We start from the raw sequence: 19583 nt of genomic DNA, 5'->3' as shown, positions 1-19583 counted from the left end.
GATTTCCCGGAACAGGAGTCTGTTTGGTTCATTTATTCCCTTTTTTTTGTTTGTTTTTCAACTCAATTGAGGCAATTTTGCTCTGTATATGGATCAACCAGCCTAATTCTCTCAGCCTTTGAGGTTGACCATTCCATTCCAGGAGTCAGGGAAAAACAAAATTTTAACACCTAGGAATATTCTGGAAGGTTCCAGGTTCTTCTGGAAAATTCTTCAGGCATTGATCAAGAGGATCATGTCGTTCTCAGGCTCCTTCTCAGTAAAGCAAGTGGTGATGGTTTTCCTTCTTGTTTTTCTTTCTGAGCTAGAAGTGAAACCCAGGGCCTCTGTGCTGAGCTACATGTCCATCCCTTTTTCTTGTTTGTTTTGATACAGTGTCTCTCCAAGTTGCCTAGGGTGAGCTAAAACCTGGAATCCACCTGGGTCAGCATCCCAGAATCCACAGGCCTGTGCCACTGTGCCTGGCTGAGTGCGCAGTTCTTGAAGTCAGGCCTCCGAAGGATGACAGGAGAGGTTTGAGATCACTTCCGGGCCAGGACTAACACAGAGGCCTCATTTCTGTAAAATGGGGGCATTGGCTACTAGGGGTATTTCTCAGTGGCTAGAGCACGCTTAACATGAACAGAGCAGCACTCGGGAGGCTGAGGCAGGAGGATCGCTGTGAGTCTGAGACCAGCCTGGGCTACAAAGTGAGCTCAAGGCCAGCCTGGACTGCACGGTGAGACCCTGTCTCAAAAAGAAAAAAAAAAAAAAAAAAAAAAAACCATGAACAAAACACTAGATTCTGCCTCTAGCAACAAAATAAATAACAGCCATATTCCACAGGTGCGATCAAAGAGGTTTTGTGTTGGGGGCTGGGGACCTAGCTCAGCGGCATAAGCACCTGCTTTGCAAGCAGGCGGTCATGAGTTCGATCCCCGGTACTGATAAAAAAAAAAAAAAAAAAAAGTACAAGAGGTTTTGTGTCTGCCTCAGGCCTTGGGATTCTTGGGTCCCTCTCTCTGGTCCTTGACTCTCCCTGAGGGACTTAGGGATTCCCAGCCCTCCATGGGCACTGAGGGTGCTGGGGTAGACAAGTACCTTATTATGGTGTCCACTGAGTCTCCGTGATAGAGGGCCAGGGGAATGGGTAAAGCAGAATCATCCAGCACCCTCCCGAGGCTGTTCACCAAACCCAAACCCCCCTATAGCTAGGAGCAGAAGATCCATCTCATCACCATGGGCCTACAACTCCAGCTAGTCAGGAGGTTGAGGCAGGAGTTCAAGGCCAGCCTGGACAACTTAGTAACTTAATGAGACCGTCTCAAAACAAAACAAAAAAGGGTCAGGGACATAGCTCAGCAGAAAAAGTGCCTGCCTGGCAAGTGCTAGGTCCTGAGTTAGATTCCTGATACGAGACACACACACAGTCCAAAAGGACTTGGCTATAGCTCAGCGGTAAGTGCTTACCTGGCATGCGTGAGGCCCTGGGTTCTGTTCCTGGCACTGCAAAGGAAAAAGAAAGATCCGTGCAGTAGAAGTAAGACACACCAGGGGCTGGGGATTTAGCTCAGCGGCATAAGCGCCTGCCTTGCAAGCAGGTAGTCGTGAGTTCGATCCCTGGTACTGATAAAAACGAAAAAGACAAAAAAAAAAAAAAAAAAAAAAAAAGAAGTAAGACACACCACTGGGAGAAGGCGGACAGGGACCAGCATCACACCACAAATCCACATGAACTCCAAAGGGCTGCCAAGCACCGCTTATTCATCCAAATCCCAGCTGTGAGCTGGGTGGGTGGAGCCGACCCCAACTTCTCTTGGGCACCCAGACCATGGAATCCAACCTTTCCAGTGCACCCAAATTCACCCATCCTGGCACTGACTGACACAGTAAGTCCCACTTCTTGTCTGACTTGATTCCTGCACGGTTCACCTTAAAGCAGTTTTCCTCCTCCAGGGTGAGCCCTGTACCCCTGCAACCCATGTGGGTTCCTTTGGTGACAGGGACAGTGAAAGAGGAGAATGAAGTGTATGAGTCCACCGTGAGGAGGAGGGAGCAGGTTATGGTGGCCTCCGCTGCACCAACTGATGAGGTACCCCTCGGTGGATTTATTGAGCACTTACTGCCTGCAGGCTTTGTGCTGTTGGTGCTTCGATGCTGGTTGGGGACATTCCCACCACATGACACCCCCCCTTCCCAGGTTCTGGGGGTGGAACCCAGCAGCTCCCACAAGCAAGGCTAGCGCCCACTCACACCCTCAGCCACAAATTGTGGGGGTCTGTGCCTAGACCCCTAAACCCCCAAACTGGTGTACAGTGAAAGCTCAGAGGAATGAGACACGCAGCTCGGTCTTTAGGGCTGTAGGAGTGAAACCCTCAGCAGAGCGCGTAACCCTGCCAGCCGCAGGCCCCCGGCCCTGGGCGCCCGGGTTTAATCAGAACAAGCAAGGAGCCCAGTGGGCAATGGAGGAAACCTTGGGAGGCGGTCAGGACCCCTCCGAGCCACCGACGATGCTGATGAACGAAAACTACCCAGAAAGTCTGCAGGCGGCCTCAGCTGTGGCCTGTCTTGCCACTGAGGTGTCTCCTGTTCTCAGTCCTGCTGTGCCCGCGCCACACCGCAGCCCCACACGTGTATTCAGCTGCAAGGGTCTGACAACAAATAACGCTTTTATTCTTTATTTTTTTGGCCCTCAGGATGGAACCTAGCACCTTCTTGCTGGAACTATTTTTTTTTTAATTCTTTTATTTTTAAGACCAATTCTGGTAAAGTTGCTAAATTGCCTAGGTTGGACTCAAATTTGTGATCCTCCTGCCTCGGCCTCCCACAGTGCCAGAGTTACAGCTGTGTGCCACAATTCCCAGCTGTGACAGCTGTCTGTCTTCTTTGCCTGGTTTCTGACTCTGAGTGTTTTCTCAACAGATACATCAGCTGCATAAGCGCCCACATGGCAAATGCAAGGTCCTGAGTTCGAGTCTCAGTACCAAAAAAAGAAACCTCAGCAGATGCTAAGCGCTAGCCCTTACACTCCTGCCATCCCCAGGGCTCCCTGGCCCATTTCGCTGGCCCTCCCCTGTGCTGGCTTAGGTGTGCGTGTGTGCGTGCGTGCGTGTGTGCGTCTGTGTACGCATGCGCACAGGGAAGACGCCGGAGCGCCACATGTCCGGTCTCTGCCTCCCAGGTGGCACCACGCCCAGCCAGCCGCTGCCAGGCCTCCCCGCTGACCGCTCCCTGCCCCCTACTGCCTGCCAGGGACAGCTTGTCCTGGGAGCCACTGCTCTAGATTTTATTTTTGTGGTTTCCTCTCAGCCGACTGAGGCCGCCCTCCTCCGCATCTGTCTCCTGTGCAGTGGCAGGAAAATCCCGGAACCGGAGGAACCGGGAGGCTTTCTCAGGCCGCGTGACCAGAGCCACCCAGGGGTGGCCCAGTGCACAGCAGCTGGGGCGCAGTGCTGGGCGTTCCAGCTGCAAAAGAGGTGCCTGCAAGTGGCCGGAGCCTGTCACATCCAAATCACATGCGATTGGGTAGCCTCGTGGCAGGACGCACCAATGTATGAGGCTAGGAACAGGAGACCGGGCAGGCCACACAGCCACGCTCCAGGCATCGCAGATTCCGAGAGGCTGAGCCATGAGGATCCAGGGTCAAGCCCAGCTCGGGCAATTTAGTGACTTGGTGAAAGACTGTCACTAAGTTTTATTTTTAAAAAGGGCTGGGGTCTGGGGATTTAGCTCAGCGGCATAAGCGCCTGCCCTGCAAGCAGGCAGTCGTGAGTTCGATCCCTGGTACCAATAAAAAGGAAAAAGACAAAAAAAAAAAAAAAAAAAAAAAAAGGGCTGACAGCCACAGCCAGGCGTGGTTGCACATCCCTGTCATCCCAGCACTCGGGGAGGCTGAGGCAGGAGGATCGCTGAGAGTTCGAAGTCAGCGTGGGCTACAAAGTAAGCTCAAAGCCAGCCTGAACTGCATAGTGAAACCCTGTCTCAAAAAGACAAATAAGTACATAAAATGAAAGGGCTGGGAATTTAACAGCTTAGCGTGAAGGTCCTGGGTTCATCTCCACTTTCACCAAAAGTAAATAGCTGCAGGCACTTCCCGTTTTGGAGGCCTAGCCACCCCAGCACGACTGGCATGTCCATCACACCTCACTTTTCCTTCCCTTTCACCCCCTTTCCTACCCAGGTTGTTGGTGGAAGCCTGGACCCCTTGGGTTCCTTGGATCCCTGCCGGCTCTCTTGCCACGCCCCTTCAGGAAGCAAGCATGCACAGGGCCCTGGGTTCAAAACAAAACAAAACGAAAAAAGGAAGCAAACTGCAACTCTGGACACCAGCCAGACACCAAGCCCCTATGCTCCAGGCTCCGAGCCACATCCATCTAGGGTCCAGGCTACACCTCTTTAGTCACCAAATCCCACAGGCCCAGACACCAAACCCTGCCCAACAAACCGCTGCTCCTTCAAACAGCAACAGTGAGGCCAGGGAGAGAGCTCAGCCGCAGAGCCTGCCAGCGAAAGGTCCTGAGTTAGATTCCTGGTACCCTGCCAGAAATCAAACCAAACCAAACCAAACCACACAACAACAAATCCTGCCCTTCCAGGATCAGGGCACGACCTTTACCATGAACCATGCCCACTACTCACTAAGCCCCGCCCACGAGCCAAGCCACACCCCCATGTTTCAGGCCCCGCCCTCCAACAGGCCCGGTCTATGGAGACTTCAAGCCAGGACCCCAAGGGACACAGGCTCTTGCCCACCCCCTCTAGGGTGTGGCATTATCTGTTCTCAAGTGGCCCAGCCCTTCACCGGGTGGCTCTCAGAATCCAGTCTGGGCCCCCAAATGGAGCCACGCAGGGGTATGGACCTTCACGTAGGTTGCTGCCTGTAACTGCTGACCCACATGGTCCCAGCAGCATCTGCCTCCAGGACGCCCTCCTTGATCCGACCTTGTCCCCTGGATCCGAAGTCGCCACTCCTTGGCTGTCCAGCGCACCTCCTGCCCCGCCCCCATCTCTGCTAGGAGGCCTGCATACAACAGGAGCCTAATTATGGCTGACAGGAGGAGACAGCTGGCACTGCGGTAAGATCTGAACCCGAATGCTGATCAGATTCATTATCCACTGGTGGCCCAGGAGGACACCTTGTACCATACCCTCCCCTGGGATCTGGGGGTGTCTCCTGCAGAGAGTGGACCTGCTCTGAGTCCCAAGGGAGGTTCCACACTGCCTGCCATGCTGGGAGGAAGCCCAAACCACACTGCAGCCAGGCATCGCCATGCTGCTGAACGGCTCAGCCTGCTCGGGGCAAGGGGGACAGGAAGAGCCCCCGCCTCATGCTGGGGGTTAAACTCAGGGCCTTCACTCTGACACTGAGCTCCATCCTCAGCCCTCTCGTTACTTTTTGAGATAGGTCTTTATGCTAAGTTGCCCAAACTGGGCCGCAATTCTCCTGCCTCAGCCTCCCAGAATACCAGAATGACAGGAGTGTGCCATCATGGCCATTAAGAATCGTTTCTATGCCAGGCATGGTGGCTCACACCTGTAATCCCAGCACTCGGGAGGCTGAGGTGGGAGGATTGTTGTGAGTTCGAGACCAGCCTGAGCTACAAAGTGAGCTCTAGGCCAGCCTGAACTGTATAGCAAGACCTCATCTCAAAAAAAAGACCAAAAATGGAGCTGGGGATTTAGCTCAGCGGCATAAGCGCCTGCCCTGCAAGCAGGCAGTTGTGAGTTCAATCCCTGGTACCGATAAAAAGGAAAAAAAGACAAAAAAAAAAAAAAAAAATCGTGCACTTTTGTCAGCTGTCCCAGACACTCTGGGGGGAACAAAAACTTGCCTCGGTGCCCTCCAGATCCAATTCACACCGCACGCTGTGACTGGGACTCAAGCCTGCTCTGCCACCCTGGGCACCAGTGACAGAAAGCCGTGTTTTTTACTTTTATTAAATCCTTACAAAACAGAATACAAAATTCTGGCATTGACAGTTGGTGTCAAGGAAAACTTCTGCGCTGTCTGTTCACCTGATACAGTGCTGTTTAAAGTGCTTGGATGTCCTTGTCCCAAAGTGTGTGTCCTCTCAAACGTGTCAACATCGTCGCTGGTGGCTGTCCCCTTCCCCAGCCAGCGCTGCTGCTGCTGCAGGGTCATCCACTCATTCACAGTAACGGTTCTGACGAGTCCTCTCTGTCGCAGCGCGGAGGCGACAGGGGGGACACGAAGAGACAGTTTTGCCTCTTGGGGGAAGAAAACAAAAATGGAAAGCTGCTCACTGCCCAGTTTCTGGGAGCCAGTGGCCGGGACACCTGCGGCGGACAGAGGCCCATTTGTTCTTCCACTCAAGAAAGCTGAGCGACCCCAGGTAGGCGGGGCCATGGATGGGCAAGATATGGGGGTGGGGGTGGGCAGCTCCCCTGGCCCCCAGGTCTTTGGAAAGGCCAGTCCACAGCGGTGGGTGGGCAGAGGACTGGAGAGGGCGCAGTGTCACCCCGCCGACCACCGGACTGTGACAACTAGATGAGACTTGGGGGGAAGGCGAGGGAATCCTGGGCAGTGTCCGAGCCCCTACCCACAAGGCCCCTCGACATTCAAGTATTCTTCAAGAACAGAAGCAAAGTCAGATGATATCTTGTTTTTTTTTTGTTTTCTTAAAAAAAAAAAAAAACTAAACACAACAAACAATCCCGACCACGGATTTGGAGGCCAAGGGAGCGGCCCTGCCTGGCCCGGACACCTGAGCAGACCCTGGGCCGGGCTAGGCAGGGGTCCTGGGGCCCAGGCGCCCCCGACCTGCAGGGCCACACGTGCACGTAGAAAACAGGGCCTTGTATTGCATAGTAGTTCGAGGCTGGCCAGCACAGGAGCGGCCCAGGCTCCCATGTCCCCAGGCGGGCTGACCAGGGGCCTGGTTGGAGCTGGGGGAAACATGGGGTGCACCCAGGGGACCCTCCCTGATCAGTTCTGGGTGCTGCAGCTGCTTTCCTGAAAGAGGGTACAGCTGAATCGCCGCCCTGGGGGGAGCAGGGTGGGGGTTCTCAGGGGGACCCTCGAGTCCAGCTCCAACCCCAAGGGTGGGGGCGGGGCCAGAAGAGCTGCCGAAGACCAGACCCAGGGGCAGTGTGGGGCAGAACGTGGCTGTGGCCAGACTGAGCCCTGAGAAGGGGCACTTGGGTGCCCAAGGGGGTGGGGACACTTTGGGACCCCGTGTTGGCAGATGGGTGCCTGCCTGCCCCCGTTCCATCATGCTGAGGCCGGCCAGATGCAGGGTTAGGGTCTGGCACACGCCTGGCTCCGGCTTCAATCCTGGGGAAGGAGGGGGGGAGAGGGTGTGACCCCCATCAGCTGTGATGTAAGGGCGAAGTCAGAGGCCAAGTCCAGCTGGCAGGGGCCTGCTCAGACAGGCCTGGGAAGAACCCCGATTGTCAGCTCTCAGGGACAGGAAGGTGGGAGGGAGCTCAGGGCTGGGGGCAGGAATAGGGTGGGTGGCCGTCCACCCTGCCTGCGGAGATGGGGCGCCCCCTACCCTACCCAAGCCAACAGGACCGCAGAGGGGACCATTCCTAAAACCACCAAGGACTGGGAAGAGGGGCTGGGCCCCTGAGCGCCCCTCCGGCGCTGGAAGACAGCAAAGTGGCTGGAGGCGGGAGCCGTGGGAGGTGGCGGGGTGCAGGCGGCGGGCGGCGGGGAGACCTTCACAGTACAGGTGTACATGGCGGGGCAGCGGAGGGTCCTCCCCGGGCACTTGCTTTGAACATTGTGAAAAGGAACAAACAAAACACGGAAAAACAAAAGATGGGAGGGGCTTGGGGAAAAGGAGGACGGGAGAAAAACCGAACAGCAAAAACCTTCTATAAAAAAATCCACCCCGGGCTGAGCTCAGCCTGGGGAAGCAGCCAGCGGGATGGGGAGCAGCCCCGGCCCCCGCTGACCTTAGCTTAAAAACCTTTCAGGTCAGACAGGGCGGGGGCGACCTATGTACATGGCCGGCCAGCAGGGGGTCACGCGCGGTCCCCCACCAGGACCACAGGGGCGGCGGACAGGCTGGCCCTCTGCCGCCGCTGTGCCAGCTTAGACTCAGAGGGCGGGGACAGCTGCAGGCAGCGTGAGGTAGCGCGGATGACGACAGGGGGGCCCTGCCCTGCGGCCGCCTCCTCGGCCGCGTCCTCGTCACGCTGGGCCAGCTGCCGGTTCATGGCGATGGCCTCCGCGGCGAAGGACGTGAGGTCTTTGGCACAGCTGTTCCTAGGGCACAGGGCAGGGGATGTCACCAAAGACAGCCTCATTCTTTACTGCTTCCTCTAGGGACCCTGGTGGCCACAGCATCTGTCCCCCACCCTAGGGTGCTTCTGGGGACTAAGACCCACTTGGGAGCTGCACCAGGTCACCTGGGACAAGGACAGCCAAGCCCTGAAGTAGCCCTGCTCACTGAAAGGCCCCTTTCAGTCCTTTCTTTCCAGTATTGGTGATCGAACCCAAGCCCTTTCATAGCTTTTGAGCCAGGATCTTACTAAGTTTCCCAGGCTGGGCTTGAACCTGTGATTCTCCTGCCTCAGCCTCCCAGAGTGCTGGGATTCCAGGCGAGCACCCCCACATCCCACGTCTTCCAGTCTAAACACTTGAATGTTTAGACCCTGAGCCAGCACAGGCCTCACCTCTGCAGGACCATGGGCGTGGGCAGGGTGTTCTCCGGGGCACACTGTGGGGGAACAAGAGTCAGTGACGAGAAGCACTGGACTGTCCAGGCCACCCCTGGACCCCCTGCTGGCTCTTGTGTCCCCAAAGACTAACAGGAATCTGGTCAGAGGAGGCTCCAAGTTCACCCTCCAGGACCAAGAATGTGATTGGTTACCAGGGTACGGGCCCCAACCCAGCCCCAAGGTGCCTACAGACCAGCCCGGGGACACTGTGGTGCCTGAGCCAGGCCCGGCAGGGTGGCAAAGATGCAGAAACCCAGCAGCATTGGGGCAATGGGGCACAGAGGCACTACATGCACAATTCTCCGGACAGCACCAGCCTCCTCTCCACCTGACCCACAGGTCTCTGGGTGGCCCTCAGGCGACGGAACCCTGGGAAGCCCAGCTGTTTAGCGGAGCTCCATGCCTCAGGCCCTGGGGAAAGCCCAGCCCCTATTGCAGTGGAGGTTGAGCCAGTGAAAAGGCCAGGGTGGGCCCTGGAAGAGGGCGACAGGCCAGAGGCTGCCCTGACCAGGCCCTGCTCTGCCAAGGCTCACTGCCAGGGCCAGCCAGGGCCAGATCAACTTCTCTGAGAAGCTACTCCCATGAGCCTCCAACCCTGGGGCTTCCACCTGTACCCTGCAGCTCCCCCAGAGCCCCAGGCTCACCCCCTGCACCCAGGGGTGCTGCAGGACTTGGGCAGCGCTCAGCCGCTGCTTGGCGTCGCGGACGAGCAGTTTGGAGATGAGGTCTTTGGCGGCGAAGGAGATGTGGGCCCAGTCCTTGTCGGGGAACTCATATTTGCCCTCCTGGATGCTCTCAAACAGCATGTTCTGGGGTGGGGTGGGGTGGGGTGCAGTGGATCAAGAGCAGCCCAGGAGCTCAGGGCCATGGCCCGTTCACCCCAGGGGGCAGATCTGGATACTACAGATAGCAAGGAGGAGGGATCTGTCACCAAACTCAGGGTGGACAGAGGGCTAGAGACAGCCCAGGTCCCGAGGCCAGCTGGCAGGGCTGGGCTCTGCAGAGCAAAAGAAGCAGACAACATCCGGGCCAGGTTCCCCCTCCCCCCAATACCAGGGCCTGAACCCGGTCCTCCACACTGAGCTCCACCCCCTGCCCCTTTTTCTATCTTTTGAGACAAGATCTCATTCAGGCCATAGTAGCCCAGGCTAAGCTTGAACATGTGATCCTGCCTCAGCCTCCCTGGGTGTTGCATCACCACACCCAGCTAACGGGGCTTGGCGCCAGAGGACAAAAGTCCAAGACACCCAGCTCACAACATCAGCTCACAGGTCCGCTTTCTCCTGTGAGCTTGAGGGCCCAGGAAAGTGACTTGACACAGCCGGAGCTGGCACTAGGGTGCGCAGGGAGGAGACAGCCGGGCGGGGAGTCACCTGGCAGGCGGGGCAGGCCTCGCCACGGTCCCAGCCGCAGTCACTGCCGCAGTGGCCCACGAAAGGTGGGTAGCCGCTGAGCAGGATGTAGAGGATGACGCCCAGGCTCCACAGGTCGCAGCGCTTGTCATAGATGCTGGCCTCCTCGCTGAAGGCCTCCACCACCTCGGGAGCCATGTACTCGGCCGAGCCACACTGAGGGCCAGGAGCGGCTGTCAGCCCGGGTTTCCCCGTGCGACCGCGGCCACCCCACTACCCGCGGGATACAACCCTATGGCAGGCCAGGATCCTCAAAGGCCGCTGCTGAGCCCGCCCCATCCAATTAGCAAGCCCAAAACTCACCTTGTCCCACCCCCGACGGACTCTGGCCCCGCCCACCTTACTCCCCACCCCCGGCCAACCAGTAGCTGCTGCCGGGAACCCGCACCACCCCCGCCGCCCTCACCCAGCCAATCAACAGCTGTTGCTAAGCGGAAGCTGGAGGTTGGCGGGTCCGGGCGGCAGAGCAAGCACAGACACCTCGAGGTTCCGCAAGCCCAGGCTTGCAAAAGCCTCTGCGACCCCAGATCCCCGACGCCCTCACCGGAGTGAGGAGCTCCGGGGTGGAGATAGGGGAGCAGTCCCCGTTCAGTTTGATGCCACTGCCCAGGTCGAAGTCGCAGATCTTCACGGGGGAGACCTGGGAGGGGAACAGGGGGCTGTTACAGGTCTGGTGTGGGGTGTAAGGAGGGAACCATGGGATTTACGGCCTCACCTGGTTGGGGTGTTCACAGAGGATGTTCTCGGGCTTTAGGTCTCTGTGGGCAATGCCTGGGGGGAAGCCATATGGGGTTCCAATGGGTGAGGCTGGCCCTGCCTGGCCCGGCCCCCGGGAGCCCTGCTGGCCCCAGGCCCACCTTTGTTGTGCAGGAAGTCCAAGGCGCTGGCCACGTCCTGCACCACCACGCTGGCCTCCAGTTCATTAAAGTGTCGCCGCTTGTGGATGTGGCTCAGGATGGAGCCTGGGATGAAGCCACAACCAAGGAGGACACAGGTCATCTCCGAGGTCGCCAACCCCCCTACCCTGGCCTTCGTGGGCCCAACGCAGTCCTTGACCCTGAGCTGAGGTGTGCACCTGTACCCCCCAAACTAGGGGTCTCCTCCACCTACCACCCCGCATCTTCTCAAACACCAGGTAGAAGCGGTCCTCCTCCTCGAAAAACTCGATCAACTCTAGAACGTTCCTGGGGGAGACGTGGAGACAGAAGAGGGGCTGAAGCTTCCTGAGCTGCCCTCCAGTGCCCACTTGGCCACAGGGAAGCTGGGAATTGGGACCTGGCCCCTCACTGTCCCAGCTGCCTGCCCCTGGGTCACCCACACTGCCCAGCCAAGGGCCTGGTACACCCTGCTATGAGACTGGTATCCTGGAGAGGCCTTAGGGCCTCTGGCAGAGGCGGCCACCTCACCTGTGTCCCTGGCACTGGTATAGCATCTCCACCTCCCGGAACACCCGGCTGCGTATGTGTCCTGGCTGCTTCTCGATGATCTGAAACGGGGGGGAAGGGGGGGGGGGAAGCATGTGCCACCCACTGCATGAGGGACATGTGGGATCCCCACAGAAACCTGCCCTGGACCCCTCCTGAAATCCCACCATTAAGCTAAGCTTTGAGAAGTGGAGCTGTCCTGAGTGGCCCTAGAATTCTGGAAGCCAGAAGCCTGGTGTCAGCACAGGCTGGGGTGGGGTGGGGCAATGAACTCCCCACTGGCAGCTTTGGGGGGATGGGAAAGGCAGGAGAACAGGTCAGGGCGGCCCTACGACCTGCTGGACAGGCCTCCAGAGCTGCCTACAGGTGTGGGGACCCTGGGACGGGCACCCCAGCTGCTCTGGGAGTGCGGCTGCCTCCCACATGACCCAGAGAGCGACACAGGCCTCCTGGCACCTGGCTGCCAGCCCAGCTGGTTCCCACGTGTCCTGAGCCTGCGACACAGACTCTGCCTCTCTGGCTCCATGCCAACCTGTGTCCCCCTCCCCCACCCACAAGCCAGGTCGGTTGCAGGGCCCTGGAGGTCGGAGGAGCCTGCCGGCTCTCCTGGCATCCTGGGCTCCTCTTCCCCCAGCTGGACATTTGGGGCCTATGCTGAGTGGCTGAGGCTGGAGGACCACTTGTGCCCAGGCCATCTGCCCTGTGCCCGCCCTACCTGAGGACCACGGCTACAGCTGGGGTCCCACTCAGCTTTGCCAGCCAAGGCTTCCTACGCAAACAGGACGGCCACCTTTTCTGTTCCCCTCACACACAGCAGCTGCTGGCTGTCACCTGGTCCCTGCTTGCCAGGGAGCACCTGGCTACCTTCCTGGGCAGCTGGCCCTTCTGCCAACCTGCCCAGCCAGGAGCTGGACAGTTTCTCAGAACACAGGCTGACCAGCTGGCCCTGCAAGGTCTCGAGGCCACACTAGGGTTTGGGTTTCAGTGTATGGACACACCCAGGGTTCGGAGGTCACATGTCTGGGGAGAGGACTCATGGGAAGTTCCCATGGACCTGTGTGGGGTTCCCCCAAATGCATAGCCCCCCGTCCCCACTCTGGGCCCCAGGTATGATGCTGCTGTCTTTGTGTCCTTGTGACCAATCCTCCCGGCAGGTGTCCTCACTGGAGATCAGAGCTGCAGGACTGGCCGCTGACCCGAGCCCGCAGCACTCAGCAGCTGCCCTGGCACCAGGTCCTTGGCTACCAGACCTTGGGGTGGGCCGAGGCCAGCCCTGGCTGTTACCTCTAGTGACTGGGGGGGATCAGTGGGGCTGACCTGGATTCCCAGGGGTGGCCTGAGTCACCAGGTCCCAGGGCCATTTTTAGATACTGTTTTTCCCCCAGCTGTTGACCGGAAGCTCCAGGACTTCCAGCCCACCCAACGGGTGGGTGCCAGGGGTCAGTCAGGGCTGCTCGGCTGAGGGCAGGGCTCACCTTGACAGCGTACTCCTGGTTGGTGATGAGGTTGACGCAGGTCTGCACGCGGGCGTGAGCCCCTTCCCCGAGCACATCCTCCTGCAGCTGGTACACATCTGGGGAGCACAGGAGGGGTGAGGGCCATGGCTGCCACCACACCTTTGCCTCCTTGCCGGCCCTGATGCCGCCCCGCGCACCTTCAAACCTGCCCGAGAAGCTGTCAGTAGCGCGGCACCGTTTCTTCTTCTTGCCTCTCTTCTTGGCGTCTGGGATGTCGATGGGCTGGCTGGCGGGCATGTCTATACCGGGCATGCTGCAGGGTGAGGAGGGCCGAGGTGCCGCCTCCCCTCCCTGCCTCAAGGGCCCCAGCCCTCACCCACTCTCCCCGGGATCCTCACCAGGGCGGGCCTCGCACGGTGGGCTGAAGTCCGAGTCCCCGTGGTGGCCCGGGTCTAAAGAGAAGGCCAGCTCGAAAGGATTCGGGCCCTGCAGAGGACCAGAGAGGACAGCAGCTCAGGCCCAGTGGTGCCCATGACAAGCAGCCCCTACAGTGTCCAGCATGGAAAAAAAATCAAACATGCTTCTTGCACACAAAGGACAGCTGGACAAGCTCCTGCTGGGGCAGGCAGGTGATGGGGTGATGGGGGACCCAGCTTCCGAGCCCAGCTCCTCACTCCTGCGCAGCTCAGTGTGAATGCTTCTCTAAGCCATGTTCTAGGACCTCAGCGGGCAGGTGGTCATGGGATACCGGGGATCCTAGCAGAGGAGTGGTCCTGAATTCGGTCCTTGGTACAAAAAAACAAAACAAAAAAAAAAAAAAACCAGGGGCGGGGGCATTGCTGGCACAGAATGGGTGGCGGTCAGGGACACTGATCAGCAGCCTGCAGGGCCCGGGATAGGGAGGTCTTTGCCTGATTTCTGCCTCCAGCCCAGGCCTGCATCACAGAGGGTCCCCAAATCATGTCTGGCCCTCAGTCTGCTCTTGTACAAAATGGAGATGCAGCCCCAGCCAGCTGACCTCAGGTTCACCTTGGGGCCAGCTGTGGACCTTAGAGGCCCCTGGCAGCAGGACAGCAAAAGCGCTACCAGCCTGCTGGGCCGTAGCCTTAGGCCGACTCGGGCAGCTGAGCCACAGCTGGTGGCTGCAGGCAAGGCCATCAGCCTTCCAGGCCTCAGACTCCCTAAGCGAAGCGGGGCATCACTGGTTCTCCTCTTTGGCTGCTGGCTGCTGCTCCTGCATTGGGGATGGGGAGTCCACCAACCCAGCGATGTCCTGAGTTTCTGGAGGCGTCACCACCCGTTCTCACCCTCTGATGATCACTGATCCCCACTGAGGACACTGGTGTGGGAAACAGTGCTGCCCTACTGGAGTGGTGACCAGGATCTAGCTGGGTTACTCCTGACACCTGAAGCACAACTATGCCCAGCCCTGCTCAGCCTGCATTGTCCTGGGCAGCCTGACACACAGTAGGGGACAGCTCTGGGCTCCAGGCCTGGCTGAGATGCCTGGGGAGGGGAAGGGTCTTCGGTGCCCAGGACTCCAGTTCAGGCCTGGAGCTCCGAGAAGGGTCAAGTGACAGGCCAGGGTGGCTGGGAGGGTTTAAGACCTGAACCAGGCAAAAGGGTGCTGCAGGTCAGAGAAACCTTTCCCTGGTCCCCAAGCAAAACTGCTGGAACAGATCTGTTTTTTGCAGAAAGATGGTCCAGTCCTGACCTGAGGTCTCCTGCATGAGAGGCAGGGCCTTCCCAGCTGGGAAACTGAGGCCCAGACAGGTCTCACTTAGCCTCCCCCGTTCTCAGAGTCAGATGGCAGACTCCGGCCCTGGGGGCTAGAAACACGGTAAGAGGCAGGTGACACTAGTGCAGATGACAGGTGACCCTGGCCAAACCTGTGCTCCTCCCCTAACCTCCTAGCCAGTGGGCAGGGCTGACAGGAGGGTCCATCATCCAGCAGAGAAACCACTCTGGGGGACCCCAGGGAGTTCCCAGAGGGCTCCACTCAGCAGACGCAGCCAGGTACCTGCAGACCGAGGCCGGCAAGGCTTGCAGTACACAGGGAGGTGGCGTCGCTCTCCGTGTCTCCCCACCCACCCTGCCTGGCAGATAGTTGCTAGGAGGCCAGTGTAGGGAGGGACACACAGCCAGCCTGGGGTGGGGGGACAGGCAGGTGCAAGCTGATAAGGCTCCCCACCGGAGCAGCAGTGACGGCACCCTGAGCTTGCCTAGGCCCTACTCCTGGGCTGGACCTTCAGGCCAACAGGACAGTTGCCCCCAGCTGAGCCTCTGACCCTATTCGGTCATAGTCCCCACGAAAAAAGGCTGAGACAGATGGCTGAGACAAAGCCACCACAGTGAAGGACAGACCTGTGGGGGCTGGGGTGCTGGGCAGGGTCTCCCATGTGTACAGGAACCTACTGCTGCAAGGAGGTGTTGTTTATCCACCTTATAACGAAGAAAAGAAGCCAGGTGCAGCAGTGCACACCAGTAACCACAGCTCTCTGGGGGCTGGGGCAGGCGATCATAAGCTAACCTGTCTCAAAATCAAAAACGGGGCCAAGCCTGGTGGCATGTGCTTCAGTCCCAGTACTTGAGAGGCTGAAGCAGGAAGGTCACAGAGAAAGTCCAGCCTGGGCTACACAGTGAGCTCAAGGCCAGCCTGAGCTACACAGCAAGGCCTTCTCTCAGAAACACAGAGGGTGGCGCAGGCATGCAGCTCAGTTCGAGGAGCCCAGTTTAACCCTCACTGCTGAAGCCCAGGGTCCAGGTGGGGGGCGGGAGTGTGGATCAGGGTCAAGCACTTCAGCGCATACCAAGCCCTTGGTCCCCTCCCCCACCCCCCAAAAACCAAGCCAACAAATCTAACAGACGCAGCACCTGCTGCAGACCTGGCCGGGGGAGGGGTTCCAGGAGAGAGGCCACAACCCGGGAGTAGCAGCCTGGGTGAGTGGAGACCCCTCCGGATTGAGGGCCCCAGCCTGCTGCAGGGCCTCCTCCCCCAGGGATACCACAGTGCCAGCTCTCTAGTCACCCTGCACAGGCCTGCCTCATCCCAAGCCCTGTGGGCGGCCCAGCCCAGGCTGGCCTGGCTCACCCTGGCTCGGGCTGTCAGCAAGCCTTGGCAGGAGGCGGCTGGAACCATCCAGAAAGCTCGGGTTTGTTAGGCTGCTGCCTCTCTGGCCCATGCACTGACCGCCCCCCAGGAGGAGAAGGACCACCATGAGTGACATCTCAAAGCCACTCTTCACACCCAGTCCAGACACTGCAGGCTGAGGCCTCAGCCACCCTAGGGGAAAACAAGGATGACAGGCATGTGGGACAGGGGTGGGGCGGCTGGCCAGGCACACTGGCTGGACTGGCCTGGGAATTCTTCCCAGACTCACCATGCTCCTCCCACAGCGGTGCGCGCCCGTGTGTACAACACACTCACACACTCACATTCACACACTGACACACACCATAGCAAGTCTTGCCTCCTCCAACGGGCAACAGGTCCCCTGCCCAAGGAAGCCCAGGGAAGCCAAGCCATTACATAACCCAGCCTGCGGAGCGGAGCGGGCAGGCTGACATCACTGCGTCCCCTGGGCCAGGCCCCGTGGGGGCCTCTGCCCAGCACCTGGCCTCCTAGCCACCTCCAGATTCGCTCATCTGAGACCGGGACTCGGCAGCCGCCAGCCACTGCGCCGCCTCTGTGGTCGCAGCCGCCACCAGATCGCTGCAGAAAACTTCCCGCTCCGACAGGAAATAGCACTTTGGGCCTGGGGTGCCTGGGAGGGGCGTCCTCTCTGCACTCTCCCACTTCACACGGCCGCCCACCGAGCCAAGGGCTCCAGAACCAAAGTCCCCAAGGACCACACAAAGGGGGGGACGGGCCTGACTCCTCCAGAGCCGTGCACAAACAGCTGAGGCTAGCAGGGGACCCCAGCCGTCCCGCGAGTCCGGGAGGAAGGACCACACACGCGGCGCTGGGGGACACGACTGCGGCCTGCTGTCCTCCACCCCCCCCTCAACCATACATCTAGTTAGGGCTTGCAGGGCACACACACCCACACGACAGGAACCTGGGGAGCCCTCGCGGACCACAGCCACAGCCGACGCTGCGGCCTGCGGATCGCCCCTCCCCACCCCAACTCTAGCGCACTCCGAACTGGGGCAGCCCCGGGAGCAGACCGTGGGGTACCCCGCCTCCTTCAGGAGCCTCTGGGACGAGCTCTGCCTATCCCAGAGGCCACTCCGGCGGTCCAGCTTGCAGCGCCCCAAACCGACAGGGCCCTTACCTTGAATGATCGGTGGAAGCCCTGAAGTTCGGCTGTTTTCTTCTGCACCATCTTCTGTCCGGGCCCCGCCAGCGGGGGAAAGGACGCAGGGCCCAGGGGGCAGCCCGTGGGCGGGGGGCGGCCGAGGAGGGGACCCTGCGGGCGGAGCAGACAAAGGGAGGGTGGTGAGCGGCGGCGGCGGCGAGGGCTCCGCGGGGCCGGTTCCCCGCGCCCGAGTCGGGGGTCCCTGGTGGCTGGGGGAGCTCACCGGGGTCGGGGTCGGGCCGTGGCCTCAGTGCCGCCGCCGCCCGACGTCGCACAGCCCGGACCCCGCTCCGCGGACCGCGCGGGGAACAGCGCCGCCACCGCCGCCACCGCGGACTCCTCCGCCTGGGCCACCGCCGCTGAGAGGAGCCAGGCGCGCTGCCGCTACCGCCACTTTTATAGTCCCTGCCTCCGCCTTGCGGCCCCGCCCCCACATAGTCCCCGCCTCTCCAGGAACGCCCCCTGCGCGCGGCGGGGGCGGAGCTTAAAGTTCTGCTGAGTGCGACTGCGCGCTTCGAATGGGGTGCCTGTCTGCGCTGCTTTGCATGCGCTTGCGCAGTAAGGCACACTGGGCTTCGCACAGAAGCCTCCGCGGACCCTATCTCGGTGGGACGGTTTTAGGCTGTTGGAAACTCGTAGGGGGCGGGATTCTGGTGTCAAGCTGGGTCCTGCCTTCTGGTCCCGTGCAGGGCAACATCCCTGGCCAAGCCAAGGACACATATTCTTGGGCGATATCCTTGCTCCATAACCAGCCCGCGTTATAGAGCAATTCCCGGATGCTCTTGCCTTCTAGCCCCCTAAGGTACCTCCACAGCACACTTCGAAGCCATCCTTTCTTCTAGCGCTGGAGGACTGGCCGCAACCACCTACATCCTATCCCGCCGGCGCAGCCTTGCTCGGGAAGCAGCCGCCCTCTCCCAAGGGATTCCCCCCAACCAGGAGTTTGCCTGGTTGTGGGGTAGGATCTATGAGGACCTAGATCAGTACCGTTTAACGGGGAACTGGGCCTCCAGGTTGTCTGGGAAGGAGCTCCTGGCCGGGGGTGGCCCCAGGCAGGAGGAAAGGCACACGTGGGGCTGCGTCTCCAGCCTGCGTCCCACCTGGCCTGCATTCCACAGCTCACCCTTAAGGCACCTAACAGGTGTCTCCTGAGCTCAGAGGGGCTAGAGCCCCGCTCTAGGCTGCAGACTGCAGGCTGCCCACCTGCTGTCCTCAAAGGCCACCTCCCTGGCATTTGAAGGGGCCTTTTGGGGATCTTCCCAAGCAGCCTTGGGCTGTTGCGGGTCTGTGAGTCTTGCCCATAGATGGAGAACCAGGAGTTCTGGCCCGGCCCTGCCTACCGTGTGTGCAAGTGTGCATGCGTGTGTTTGTGCAGAGCCTCACACGTTGGCCCCAGGTGCCAGGGTGAGGCTGTCAGACCTGCTTGGCCGGGAAAGGCCCGGCCTGCTCTCCCTGCAGCCTCCTGCCTTGCTCTCCCCTCCCTCCTCTGCCTGCAGGCCGGGCCCTGCTCTGTGAGTGCAGGGTCACCCCAAGCAGGGTCAGGAGTTGCTCTCACAGGCTTACTTGTGCCTGTGTATGTTAAAGACACCTAGGACACCCACCAGTGGGTCACCGCCTGCCACCAGTGTCACCTCCATGACAGCATCAATCTGGAGGTCCAGGATCCAAGCAGAGTCCTGACCAAAAGGAAGATGTGTATGAATATGTGTGTGCACGTGTGTGTGTTCAGTAAGCAGATGGCTTCCTAGGGCTTCAGTGACAAAAGACTGTGAGCAGAGTAGCGTCAGTGAAAATAATGTGCTCCCCTAGCCCTGGAGATGGGAGTGAGGTCCAGGCTACAGAAGGATGTGCTTCCTCCGGGGCCCCAGGGAGGGTTCTTTCGGCCTCTTCCAGCTTCTGGTGGTTCCAGGTGACCCTTGGCTTCTGGCCACATCCCTCCAGTCCATCTCCATTGTCACAAGGCTGGTCTTTGTGTCTCAGAATCCAAATTTCTCTCTCTCCCTTTCCTTTGGTTTCAGTACTGGGAAATGGACCCTAGGCCCTTCACACTAAGCTGTATCCCAGCTCTCCGTAGGTTTTGAGACCATCTCGATAAGTCACTAAATCTGATCTTGCTGCCTCAGCCTTCTGGACACGGCTCAGGGTCTCTAGGGAGGCAGGTCACTGGTGAGTCGCCCTGGTTGTACCCTCTGGGGGACTCGTCCTATCCCTCTGTGCTTAAAGAGGCAGGGCTGGCCTGAAGCTCCTGTCTCAGCCTTCAGCCGCAGCTTCCTGAGTTCCGGGATTACTGGCACACGCATGCGTGTTTGGCCCTGGGTGTAGGTC

At 59.5% G+C, this 19583-nt stretch overlaps 1 protein-coding gene across 2 annotated transcripts; it reads right to left on the bottom strand.

The window, feature by feature from the left end:
• Positions 1-5897: 5897 nt before the first annotated feature.
• Mknk2 (MAPK interacting serine/threonine kinase 2) lies at positions 5898-17639 on the bottom strand. Of its 2 annotated transcripts, XM_003460842.5 has the most exons (14): positions 17482-17639; positions 17235-17369; positions 13359-13446; positions 13158-13259; positions 12979-13076; positions 11486-11565; positions 11190-11263; positions 10937-11041; positions 10795-10850; positions 10624-10719; positions 10041-10235; positions 9312-9476; positions 8623-8666; positions 5898-8212 (listed from the first exon to the last, which is right to left on the bottom strand). In XM_003460842.5, exons 2-14 carry the CDS (start codon positions 17283-17285, stop codon positions 7969-7971), a joined length of 1398 nt encoding a protein of 465 aa, XP_003460890.1. In that variant the 5' UTR covers positions 17286-17369; positions 17482-17639; the 3' UTR covers positions 5898-7968. The 2 variants fall into 2 exon arrangements, with proteins under 2 accessions (XP_003460890.1, XP_063085011.1); XM_063228941.1 differs by lacking the exons at positions 17235-17369; positions 17482-17639 and having other exon boundaries at positions 13158-13273.
• Positions 17640-19583: the final 1944 nt, after the last annotated feature.

The sequence above is a fragment of the Cavia porcellus genome, unplaced genomic scaffold (assembly GCF_034190915.1).
Source record: "Cavia porcellus strain 051 isolate PalLab524CR breed Dunkin Hartley unplaced genomic scaffold, mCavPor4.1 scaffold_17, whole genome shotgun sequence".
NCBI lineage: Eukaryota > Metazoa > Chordata > Mammalia > Rodentia > Caviidae > Cavia > Cavia porcellus.
Note: the sequence above shows the minus strand (reverse complement) of the source record. Positions and strands in the feature narration are given on the sequence as shown.

Bases quoted from the DNA above. Each gene is read 5' to 3' on its own strand.
- Mknk2 (XM_003460842.5), bottom strand. From the start codon at position 17,285: ATGGTGCAGAAGAAAACAGCCGAACTTCAGGGCTTCCACCGATCATTC. The intron at 13,447-17,234 runs GTAAGGGCCCTG...GGTCCTCTGCAG, and splicing joins GCTTCCACCGATCATTCAAG to GGCCCGAATCCTTTCGAGCT. The intron at 11,264-11,485 runs GTGAGGTGGCCG...CGTCTCCCCCAG, and splicing joins TACCAGTGCCAGGGACACAG to GAACGTTCTAGAGTTGATCG.